Consider the following 12,821-nt stretch of genomic DNA (forward strand, 5'->3'; position numbering starts at 1 on the left):
ATGATCTGACAGTTTGCACAGCACTCTGTCAGATCACCGATCTGACATGCAGCACTGCAGGCTTCACAGTGCCTGCTCTGAGCAGGCTCTGTGAAGCCACCTCCCTCCCTGCAGGACCCGGATACCGCGGCCATCTTGGATCCGGGTCCAGCAAGGAGGAAGGAGGTAGGAGACCCTCGCAGCAACGCGATCACATGCCATTAATTAGGCTACTAATTTTTGATTGGTGGAGATAAAAACTCACTTATCAGCAGTTAGCATAATTTTTTTTTAATCTCGGGCACAACCTATGAGCAAAGATCTGTGTATGCCATGTATTGCAGCTCCGACGCATTCAGTTGGGACAGACGATCTGCTACGCTGGTGATAAGTGTAAGGGGACGCAGAACTGACTGGTGAGCGCTGGCCCTTCATTTTGCTGATTAGTGGAGAAACAAGAAAAGCCATCAATCAGCAATGACTAGAAATAGCGTGACCAGCCAGAAAAACAGGATTTTTTGGTTGCTTACCGTAAAATCTGTTTCTTGAAGCCTCCATTGGGGGACACAGGAACCATGGGTGTATGCTGCTGCCACTAGGAGGCTGACACTATGCAAATAAAAAAGTTAGCTCCTCCTCTGCAGTGTACACCCCACCGACTGGCATTATACTCTTCAGTTAGTGAGAAAGCAGTAGGAGATAATGAAACAAGGTTGAAAAACCATAACCACAAACTTGAGAACTGTAACGTGAGAACAGTCATAGAACAGATAACAGAAAACATTGGGAGGGAGCTGTGTCCCCCAATGGAGGCTTCAAGAAACAGATTTTACGGTAAGCAACCAAAAAATCCTGTTTTCTTTATCGCCTCTCATTGGGGGACACAGGAACCATGGGACGTCCCAAAGCAGTCCCAAGGGCGGGAAAACAGACTTCCATCAGGTCAGAGGACTCACCACTGCCGCCTGCAGGATCCTTCTGCCTAGGCTGGCGTCCGCCGATGCGTAGGTATGGACCTTGTAAAATTTGGCGAACATGTGGATGGAAGACCAAGTTGCCGCTTTGCAAAGCTGTAGGGCGGAAGCCCTGTGGTGCACCGCCCAGGAGGCGCCGACTGCCCGGGTAGAGTGAGCCTTAATCCCAGGAGGGGGCACTCTGTTCTTGACCCGGTAAGCCTCCAAAATTGCCGTTCTGATCCAGCGAGCAATAGTCGCTTTAGAAGCCGGCTGGCCTCTGCGCGTGCCAACCTAAAAAACATCCCACGCCGTACTAACCTTAAAAGAGGGTGAGACATCCAGGGCTGATGGACGTCCTCGTCTCCTCCAACCGACAGGCTCTGGTGGGCGAGTGGGTGGGGGACGGAGCCAGGACCGGACTTCTGAGCACGCTGGTGTGCCAGGATCTTGGTCCTGGTGAGGGATCTATGAGGATACGGGGTGGCAGTACACACCGTACTCATAGTCCGCTTGTGGGAATACAGGTGTGACTGTTCACCCTGTATCCCTCCGAGGAAAACTGAAAGAAAACGACGCACATTGAGGTAGATAAGGGTCTAATGAAAGACCCGTGTCCACCTCCTACTGACACTAAGCTAAACTGAAGAGTATAATGCCAGTCGGTGGGGTGTACACTGCAGAGGAGGAGCTAACTTTTTTATTTGCATAGTGTCAGCCTCCTAGTGGCAGCAGCATACACCCATGGTTCCTGTGTCCCCCAATGAGAGGCGATAAAGAAATTACTGTATATTATTCCAAGCTGAAACCTTTATTTATCTAGTATTTATCAATCACAATAACAAAAAATGTGAAATAACATACAAATTTCTATACTTGACATAGAATTCCTCCACCTCTAATGGTATTCCTCCAGGAGTGAACTGAAAAACAGAAACCAATGTATCAAGCAGTTAAAATATGGTAGGCACAAAAATACACCAGTCCACTATAAGGCATCTTTCACACTTCCGTCGTTTGGCCAACGTCGCAACGCGTTGTTTTGGAGAAAAAACGCTTCCTGCAAAGTTCCTGCGTTTTTTCTCCATAGACTTGCATTAGCGACGCATTGCGACGTATGGCCACACGTCGCATCTGTCGTGCAACAGATGCGTAGTGTTTTTGCGGTCCGTTGTGAAAAAAAAACATTGAATGTAACGTTTTTTCGTCCGTCGGAACCACCATTTCCGACCGCGCATGCGCGTCCGGAAATCCCCCCCGACTCCCTGGACTTCATAATGGACAGCGGATGCGTCGGGAAAACTGCATCCGCTGCCCACGTTGTGCACAATTTTGCACAACGTCTGTCGGGCCGACGGTTTGCGACGGCCCCATACCGACGGAAATGTGAAAGAGGCCTATGAGTGAGGACAAGAAACGCAACACAAGCCAACAAAGATTTATAGACTTGTAAATCACTTAACCTTTAGTGTTCAATATAATGAGCCCCAAATCCTAGATTAACCATTACAATGTATCGAACTTTTGACAAATAGTACATTAATCCCTTAAAGGGAATCTGTCACTCCCAAAAACCGTATATGAGAAAGCCACCGGCATCAGGGGCTTATCTACAGCATTCTGTAATGCTGTAGATAAGCCCCCGATGTAACCTGAAAGGTAAGAAAAAGAGGTTAGATTATACTCACCCAGGGGCGGTCCCGCTGCGGTCCGGGTCCGATGGGCATCGCGGTCTGGGTCCGGCGCCTCCCATCTTCATACGATGACGTCCTCTTTTTGTCTTCCTGTCGCGGCTCCGGCGCAGGTGTACATTGCCTGCCCTATTGAGGGCAGAGTAAGTATTGCAGTCCGCAGGCGCCGGGCCTCTCTGACCTTTCCCGGAGCCTGCGTACTACAGTACTTTACGCTGCCCTCAACAGGGCAGACAAAGTACGCCTGCGCCGACAAGAAGATGACATCACCGTATGAAGATAGGAGGCGCTGGACCCGGACAGAGACGCCCATCGGACCCAGACTGCAGCGAGACCGCCCCTGGGTGAGTATAATATAACTTGTTTTTCTCATCTTTCAGGTTACATGGGGGGCTTATCTACAGCATTACAGAATGCTGTAGATAAGCCCCTGATACCATGGGCCTTATCTCATATACGATTTTTGGGGTGACAGATTCCCTTTAATGACCAAGCCAATTTTGACCGTAATGACCGAGCCAAATTTTAAAAATCTGAACAGTGTCAGTTTATGTGGTAATAACTCTGGAACGCTTCAATCAGTCCCACTGATTCCGAGACAGTTTTTTGGGGGCATATTGTAAATTTTGGTCAATATAATTTGCGTATATTTATGAAAATATCCAAAATTTGACAAATATATTTTAGCAATTTTCAAAATTTTACATTTTTAAGCCCTTAAATCAGATAGTTATACCACACAAAACAATTAATAAATAACATTTCCCACATGTCTACTTCACATCAGCACAATTTTTCAAATATATATATAATTTATTTTTTTTTTACAATTTTTTTTAAGGAAGTTAGAAGGGTTAAAAGTTGACCAGCAATTTCTCAATTTTCCAACATAGTTTACCATTTTTTGTTTAGGGATAATATCACATCTGAAGTCACTTTGAGGCGTCTATATGACAGAAAATAACGAACAGTGACAGAATTCTAAAAACGGCCTCCTTCAAAATTCCATTAAAAAGAAGTTTATTAACCCTTCAGGTTCTTCGCAGGAATTAATAGAATGTGGAAGGAAAAAAATGAAAATTTTTCCTATTTTTCACAAAAATGTTGCTTTAGCCCCAAATTTATGACTTTCACAAGAGTAAGAGGAGAAAATGGAGCACAAAAATTGTTGTGCAATTTCTCCTGAGTATGTCGATTACCCATATGGGGGGAGGACTACTATTTGGACATACGGCAGGGCTCGGAAGGGAAGGAGCACCGTTTGAATTTTCGAACACAAAAATGGCTGGAATCGAGAGCGGATGCCATGTCGCGTTTGGAGAGCCCCTGTTGTGCCATGTGTCATTAGTATTGAGCGTAAGTGCTTGCTACTCGAATTTGCATCAAGGTGCTCGGGTATCCACCAAAGTATTGCAGGTGCTCGAGCGACCCCGATGCAAACTCGAGTTGTTGAGCACTTGCTCAAAAAACGCTAACCCAACCTAACCCTACCTAACCTCAGCCCTATTCTAGTATAGATGGTTAGCACTCGACTAAGTAGAGAACAGGTGCCAGTGAAAGGGAAACCAATGTTCCGTAAAGTCCAAATCAAATATAGAATCACTGCACTCAATAGAAAAGTATGTTTTCAAGTGAAATGAATTTTATTTATGGTGATGGGTGAAGCGACAGAGACGTTTCGGCCGAACTCCGGCCTTTATCATAAAGTCGCCTTGGAGGTCACCGAAAGGATATTGGAACCGTATTTTGGACCACTGCGCCACCGATGTTTCCCAGCTGTCACGGTCAGGAAAGCGCTCCCCTGGCTTACCCCTCTTGGACCATCCACTAAGCTGGATATGTTGCATCAATTTGAGAAATTCCAAAATACGGTTCCAATATCCTTTCGGTGACCTCCAAGGCGACTTTATGATAAAGGCCGGAGTTCGGCCGAAACGTCTCTGTCGCTTCACCCATCACCATAAATAAAATTAATTTCACTTGAAAACATACTTTTCTATTGAGTGCAGTGATTCTATATTTAACCTCAGCCCTAACCCTAATGGCAAATAATGAAAGAAATAAAAAAATTTAATGTGACTAAAGGGATAACATACCAATTATTGGCTTTTGATCACAGTGATCAAAATGATCACTGCCGGCAGGTCTCGGTGGGCGCCCTGTGCATGCGCCCGTCATTTTTTTTCCAGGAAGTATTGGTGGAGGATTGGGGACAGAGCTGGAGGGATGGCTTGGGGATCTCATTTCTCTCTCCTCTGCCATGTATATCATGTAAGAAGAGAGAGAAATGTTCTTAATAGCGGGCACACCTTTTTTTTTTATGTGATTGCCGGTATTTACTCAAAAATCGTGATCACGTGATCGGGGACCAGAAAAAAGGCCCTGATCGTGTCATTTTCTGACGCTGGGGGAAGCTATACCCTCATTACTGATCGCAGTTTTAAAACGACAATGCGGGACCAAAGCCCCTTAACGGCTGCCGTTTTAATGCCTATCGGTGGTCGTTAAAGGGTAGTCCCATCTCCAAAATGCTATCCCAATAGCTAGTAGGTGTAAAAATAATAATAATAATAATGATAAATAACTCAAATTTGAAATGTAGTATAGTTCTTCTGATTCGCTATGTCTCTTTCCTCATGCGCAGGCATTGCAGATCCTTAAGTATTCATGGTTATGACCACTAGCAACTAGCAAACTCACTAAATAAGTGGACATAACCATGACTACCTAAGGTCCTGCAATGCCTGTACATGAGGAAAGAGACATCGTGAATCAAAAAAACTATACACTTCTAATTGGAGGAATTTGCCAATATTATTATTATTAGACCTAACACATATTGGAATAGGATCTTGGAGATGGGAATTTCCCTTTAAGCCAATTTAACCTGAAAATGACCAAGCGCTGTAAGTGTAATCTTGGTCCTTGGCTGTGAGAGGTAGCCAAAGACCCCCTGGGGAGAAGACAGAAGTGGTTTATTACCACGTTTCTGTTCTTTTTCACTCCTTATATAGTGCCCAATGATCACCATGCTGTGAATGGAAGCATCAGCGCGAACAATGCTTTTACAGGACCTAAAGATCACATGATCCTTGGGTGTCTGTTAAGCATAGCAGGCTTGCTGGGTCCTAGCAGACTCAGATTATCTCTACAAGTGACGAGTGATGAAGATGGGGACTATTTTACCCTGTAAAATAAAAAATAATACTCAAAGTTTCCCAGAGATAAATATATTCAGTCATGAAAAAAATCAAACAACACAACCCTGTTTGAAATGTATGATTTTGCATAGCAGGATGTACGGTAATTTAAAGGGAATTTGTCAGCAGGATTTCACCCAATAAACTACGTATAGGTGCATGTATCTTTCAAAGTCAAGTCCAGCAATACCTTTCCAAGGCCAGCCCGTTCCTCCATTACGGAGAAGTCAGCATTCATAATTATAGGCAAATGGCTAAGGTAGATATAAAGCATCTGTCAATCTAGCTCTATTCCCCGCCTCCTCCTACATGACCGACGGCTTCTTTGCCTAAAGTCACACAGCATGGACACCGTCCGTTAAGAAGGAGGCGGCGGCGCTGGGCAAGCACTAGAGTTGGAGTGACAGATGCTTCAGATCTACCATAGTCCATTAGCATATCAATTCAAATGCTTACTGCTCACTAATGGAGGAAGAGACTGTCTATGTAAAGGTATTGCTAGACTTGTCTTTGAAAGAGCAACATGCTCATATAAATAGTTTGGGGGTGAAATTCTGATGGCAGATTCTGTAATTTAATAAAAAAAAGTCATAAAATGTCATAAAATTAGGTAAATAAGACAAATTATATATATTATTTAACAAAAACTAGACAAAATGCAGCAGCAGTGTGTAGAAAACTAAGAACACCATTACTAATTCCATAGTAATTAAGAGGGAAAGTAGAAGTCACATGCTGCTAACCAAATACCCTTAAAGGGGTGGTCTTTTAATAGATTTGTTGGGGACAGGATTTTGTGTACACATATGTATAAAGTATAACAGGTTCTCTGCCTGTACTTGTTAGTGCAGCTTTTTTCACAGACTGCACAGGTCTCCTATCCATACAATGGCTGTAGGTAGAGTAACATGTGACCAGACCTGTCCATCTGCCTGCTCCAAAAAAAATAAACAAAAAACTTCACAAGGGAAAGCTGCATTTCAATTGGAGGAGACTGATGGACTGGTCTGGTCATGTGAGCCAGGAAAGCTGCGAAGTCTGTGAGTTGCACTAACAAGTGCAGGAGGACCCATCATACCTTTCTAATAGTAAGTTGTACCCAAATCATGTCCCCCAACACATCTGTTAAACAAAGATAACAGTGAACAACCAGTTAGTTGTTCATCAGCAAGTGATACCACCTCTTTAAAAGCAGAAGTTTTGTCAGTTTGCAGGCCTGAAGCATTCATGCATGCGTTGAAGGGGTTGTCTAACATGTGCCATTCATGCTCTATGGAACTGCTGGAAAAAGTAGAATGCGATGCTCAGCAGTCTGATAGGGAATAATTGGAACAGAGGTTGAGCATTTGCTCCACTTTAATGAGGATAAAAGATCCCCGTTGTGCCGATTGGTGTTGGTCCCAGTGGTTGGACCCACCGGTCAACAAGTAATCACCTATTCCTTGGACAGTTGATAATTTGTTTTCATTGGACAACCCCTTTAAAGGGGTTCATGCATTCCTGCAATAGTGGCTTACCTCTTTCTGAACTATTCTTGAGGACAGGATTTTTTCAATTATGTTGGCATCATCTTCAGGCGGCTCCTACAATACATAAAAAGGCATGATTTTATAGTTTCCGTTAACTTCTTGTCCATAAACTTCCATTTTTTTGTATACAATCACACTATTCTATACAGGAAAATGATAACTGATCTTCTTATATTTGGTTGATAAGAATATGCTTATATGGCAAATATCACTGCTTGTTTTGAAGTTAGGGTAGAGAAATCACTTCAATAGATGGCACAAATTTTGATCACAGTGGGCATTTGAACAAATCCTACAACACTGTTGATTATGTTGAATATTTTTATGAAAAGCAGCAATGCCTCGTACCAACAATTTTCACGTCTTTAATTACCGTAGTTAAGAAATAACAGAGAAAATAGAGCCAGATGGCAGAATTTGGGCACAAATGTACTTCATTTTCTCCCTGGAGTGATTTTATGTACAAGTATTACAAATTTTGCAACATTTTGCACTGAAAAGCCGTAAAACAGGTTAAAAGGCAAAAAAAAAAAGTATTTTTGATTCTGCGCAAAAGTCAAGAACCACATTCTTGAAAAATTTTGAGATAAAAATATCAACAAATACCAAAAGACAAAAAACAAAACATGCGAATGATGAACTGGGTCCTTAGACTTTTTTTTTTTGCACATTCTTTTTTGCATACTTTCATACGTGCATCAAGAAACATTTAGAGCATTTTGCTAATGACCATCTAATGGTTACTGGCCTTAGGCCGGAGCCACACAACAGTATAACACGGCAGAGTACTATGTGATAAAACATCACATAGCACTCGGCCCAGTGTTACTCTATGGGGCAGCTCCCATCCGCGATTATTTTCTCATGCCGAACTGGAATGCGGAAACAATCGCAGCTTGCGGAGATTGGCAGCGAGAGTCAGCAAGACTCGGCTCACTTGCACCCATATACGTCTATGGCTGCGAGTGACACAAAGCACAGCACTCGGATATCATCCAAGTGCGGTTCGATATATGCCGGCAGCGAGGGGATGGAGAAATTAATTTCTCCACCTCCTCCACAGATGTGCGAGAGGGTCTGAGCACAGTAACATGTTAGCAGCAGAGCAGGAGCCGAGGGTCATTAGCATCTCGCATCAGAGGCGATACACTGGGGTGACTCCAGCCTTAGTCTGGGACTCTCAACTATTTTGCTTGTTCATGACATGGGACCCTATATGCTGTTTCTCAATATTTATCACATTAAAATCCAATACATCAAAGTGTTTATACCAGAAAACATTGCGAAGTTGAGTAAAATGTTGCAGCTTTTGAAGTTTTTACGGTCTACAAAAATGGGAATAGCTGAGGTGGGGCATAGATACGAGGCCTAAGCAAACTCATGGGAAGTGGTGGCCTTTCTATAGACCAAAGCATTACTCCAGTTCCTGATGAGGTGTACCCCACTGATAATATGTGCCAAATTAATTAAAGTGAATCTCTATTTCTATGTAATCTAAAACGGAGACTGATTCCAGTGATATGTCATTTAGTAGGCTGTGTGCTGTAGTTATAAGCAGGAGATTATCACTACAAGACTAGGTGTCTTGTGACTTGTAGTTAACTGCTCTGTGTAAGCCCACCCCCACCACTGATTAGCAGCTTCCTGTCAATATACAGTGCACACAAAAAGCTATGAGCGGGGTTATACAGAGAAAACTGTGATTTTATTAAAACTGCTGAACCCAGTAAACTAAGTGATACATCACTGGAATCAGGGTCTCTGCATCTATATCATGCTGCTTTCAAATGAGGCAGCGAAAACCTGGTGATAGATTCCTTTAAGTGGCGTGCGTCTCTTAATTACTTCAGCACCACTTATTCCTGTATGGCATACAAAACAGTTTTAATGAATTGGGGCTTGAGAATCCTTGGTCGGAGCTTAGGTCTTCACCGGCCTTCTCATCCTGGTTGACAAGTGACTCCTTTGCAAATTGTTTACCCAGGCATTTTGATCACCTCCCTTTCTTGCCCTATTTCCTCTCTTTCTTTCCTGCTTCATCCTTTATCTCTTTGTTCACTCAGTCTGAGATTTTCCACGTGAATAGGATGTAACCTTACATACATACTCTTTACTCTTCCGAGGTCTTGATTTGAGATGGACACTGGATTTTGTTATACATTGTGCTTTATTATGAAGACCAGTGTTAACAACATTGGTCTTGATGAATTGGGCCCAAATAGTGCATATCACAGTCTCTGCAAAACAAAAACTCCAATAAAAATAAATCTGATAGTTTGTGTTGACCGTAGGTCTATCAAGATGAACACTGCAACAAAAGACAGAAAGCCGAACACCTGACGAAGCTTTAGCTCTGTAGCGATACTCGTGGGGATCTCTCCATGCATATTTATTCATTGCGAGTGTGAATTTTGCAAGTTTCCTATGCTTGCAGGTCTTTGGGGTGCTTTATTTTGCATCACACTTTTTTCTATTTATATCCACCTCATTTAATGTGTGCAAACTGTAAAGTGCTGTGGAATATGTTAGAGCTATATAAAAATAAAGATTATTATTATTAATTAATGATAATAATTATTTACTTTAGTCATATTTTCACTTGTTGACAGGTTTCTATAATGTGTCTTATTTTGTGTCACACTTTTTGTTGTCTTTCATTAGTGTCTTAGAATTATTTTCATTCATTCCTTGCAATATATTTCATCTGTTCATGTGAGTATTGCATTTAGCCTCACACTTGTTTATTATTGCTCATTTGCCTGGTTTTTGGAGTTTATTCTTTTTGGATTATTTTATTCATACCCAGTTTGGTTGTACATTCTTGTACCTTTTAATTATTTTTAATGCTTGTCAGTGGCTTCTCTGTTTCAATAAAATGTCATATTTTTATATTTATATTTATTTGCTGCACACTATTCATTCCTTCTGTGCAACCTTTTTCTCCTTGATTACACAATTTGTTTTTTGTACAGTATTAGAAGCACCCTTATACATTATATATATTTTTTGTTGTGTCCGCTGCCTCTTGTCCCTTTATTCAAAAGATAGTCAATATCGCTAAGCAAAACGCCAAGCATTAGCCATGGAAATGTAATGCACGGTACATCACCAAGTGGGCTCATAAGTGGCCACAGTGGTACATGTAAATTTGGTGGAAGAGAGAGATTGTTCTCAAGCTGGCATCGTTATTGGAGAGAACTCAATCCTAAAGCATACAAAAGACATTGTTATGCACTTTGTTTTGTGCATAAGGACAATATCATATTAAAAATATTTTATAAAGTCCAAAAATATAGTGTACAAAGTTGGATACGGAAGATCATGACTAGTTTGCAGATAGCTTCATCACAACCCTTTTATTTGGCGGAACGGGAGTCCTATCTGAAAATCCATGCAACACAACACCCAACACCAGGGCTTAAACTACCCAATATATTTGTGGTTGCATGGAGGCACAATGGAGAACAGGGAATGTGCGGTATCTCCAGGTAGAGTTACTCCAGTTAACAACGTTTCACACATACACAACATATGCTTACCAACCTGATATAAAAGCTTAGCATAGGCCTGAGATTTAAGCGATAAAGAACACTGTCTTTGTGCTTTCATACCTTTTCTAAAGCATTACCTCCAGCATCAAGTCTATGATTACTGTCAGGTCAAATACAGAACACCATACAGATTTTAGGATATACACAAGAAAGCAGTCTGACCTCGGCTTGCCATGCCAGCGTTGATGCAGAAAGTGCAGATGCTCTCCCGGCTCCCAACACAGCGATAGTTTCTCCATCATCATCCACCACTTTGAAATCAAGATCTTCATTATACTTCCTTCGTTTCACTTGACGACCCGACCTCCTCTTCTAAGTAGAAGGGAGATTGTTATTTTACATGAAACCATAAAAAAACCACTTAATTTGGCAATGAGGGAAAAAAAAACGTATAAAAACAAATAACAATGGAAAAATAAGTGATACATTTTGGGATAAATCCTTTACTCTGCCAAAAAGGAATTATTAGATAGCAGTCAAAATGATAAATATGTTTTGTAACTCAAGAGTTTAATAACGTTTGCATTTTCTTAGTGACTCTAAAGTACGCAAAAATTATTTAGATCTGTAAACAGGAGCATAAATAGCATATACCGTACATAAAAAAGGAATATACAGAAAGTTAAAGTATGTGTTGTGTTTCAGATTGCACTCAACATACTGTATGTGCTTTAACCCCTCTGTGACCTTAGACGTACTATCCCGTCGAGGTGCCCTGGGCTTATCTGACCCTGGACGGGATAGTACGTCATAGCCGATCGGCCGCGCTCACGGGGGGAGCGCGGCCGATCGCGGCCGGGTGTCAGCTGCTTATCGCAGCTGACATCCGGCACTATGTGCCAGGAGCGGTCACGGACCGCCCCCGGCACATTAACCCCTGGCACACCGCGATCAAAGATGATCGCGATGTGCCGGCGGTGCAGGGAAGCACCGCGCAGGGAGGGGGCTCCCTGCGGGCTTCCCTGAGCCCCCCGCAGCAACGCGATGTGATCGCGTTGCTGCGAGGGTCTCCTCACCTCCCTCCCTGCTCGAGCCCCGGATCCAAGATGGCCGCGGATCCGGGTCCTGCAGGGAGGGAGGTGGCTTCACAGAGCCTGCTCAGCTGTGAAGGCTGCAGCGCTGCATGTCAGATCAGTGATCTGACAGAGTGCTGTGCAAACTGTCAGATCACTGATCTGTGATGTCCCCCCCTAGGACAAAGTAAAAAAGTAAAAAAAAAAATTTCCAAATGTGTAAAAAAAATAAAAAAAAATATTCCAAAATAATGAAAAAAAAAAAAAAAATATTATTCCCATAAATACATTTCTTCATCTAAATAAAAAAAAAAAACCAATAAAAGTACACATATTTAGTATCGCCGCGTCCGTAACGACCCGACCTATAAAACTGTCCCACTAGTTAACCCCTTCAGTAAACACCGTAAGAAAAAAAAAAAAAAAACGAGGCAAAAAACAACGCTTTATTATCATACCGCCGAACAAAAAGTGGAATAACACGCGATCAAAAGGACAGATATAAATAACCATGGTACCGCTGAAAGCGTCATATTGTCCCGCAAAAAAAGAGCCGCCATACAGCATCATCAGCAAAAAAAAAAAAAAGTTATAGTCCTGAGAATAAAGCGATGCAAAAATAATTATTTTTTCTGTAAAATAGTTTTTATCGTATAAAAGCGCCAAAACATAAAAAAATGATATAAATGAGGTATCGCTGTAATCGTACTGACCCGAAGAATAAAACTGATTTATCAATTTTACCAAACGCGGAACGGTATAAACGCCTCCCCCAATAGAAATTCATGAATAGCTGGCTTTTGGTCATTCTTCCTCACAAAAATCGGAATAAAAAGCGATAAAAAAATGTCACGTGCCCAAAAATGTTTTCAATAAAAACGTCAACTCGTCCCGCAAAAAACAAG

General features: G+C 42.1%; 1 protein-coding gene across 3 annotated transcripts in view; it reads right to left on the reverse strand.

Moving 5' to 3' along the window:
- Positions 1-12,821, reverse strand: part of CHD6 (chromodomain helicase DNA binding protein 6) — a 252,579-nt gene that overhangs the window by 168,600 nt on the left and 71,158 nt on the right. For 2 of the 3 annotated variants that reach the window (XM_069751935.1, XM_069751936.1), the window contains exons 5-7: positions 11,066-11,215; positions 7,341-7,406; positions 1,797-1,855 (exon numbers count right to left, since the gene is read on the reverse strand). In XM_069751935.1, the coding sequence (XP_069608036.1) occupies positions 1,797-1,855; positions 7,341-7,406; positions 11,066-11,215 (275 nt within the window). The remainder of the gene's footprint in view (positions 1-1,796; positions 1,856-7,340; positions 7,407-11,065; positions 11,216-12,821) is intronic. The other variant, XM_069751934.1, reaches the window with a different exon arrangement.

Source organism: Ranitomeya imitator, chromosome 2 (assembly GCF_032444005.1).
Source record: "Ranitomeya imitator isolate aRanImi1 chromosome 2, aRanImi1.pri, whole genome shotgun sequence".
NCBI lineage: Eukaryota > Metazoa > Chordata > Amphibia > Anura > Dendrobatidae > Ranitomeya > Ranitomeya imitator.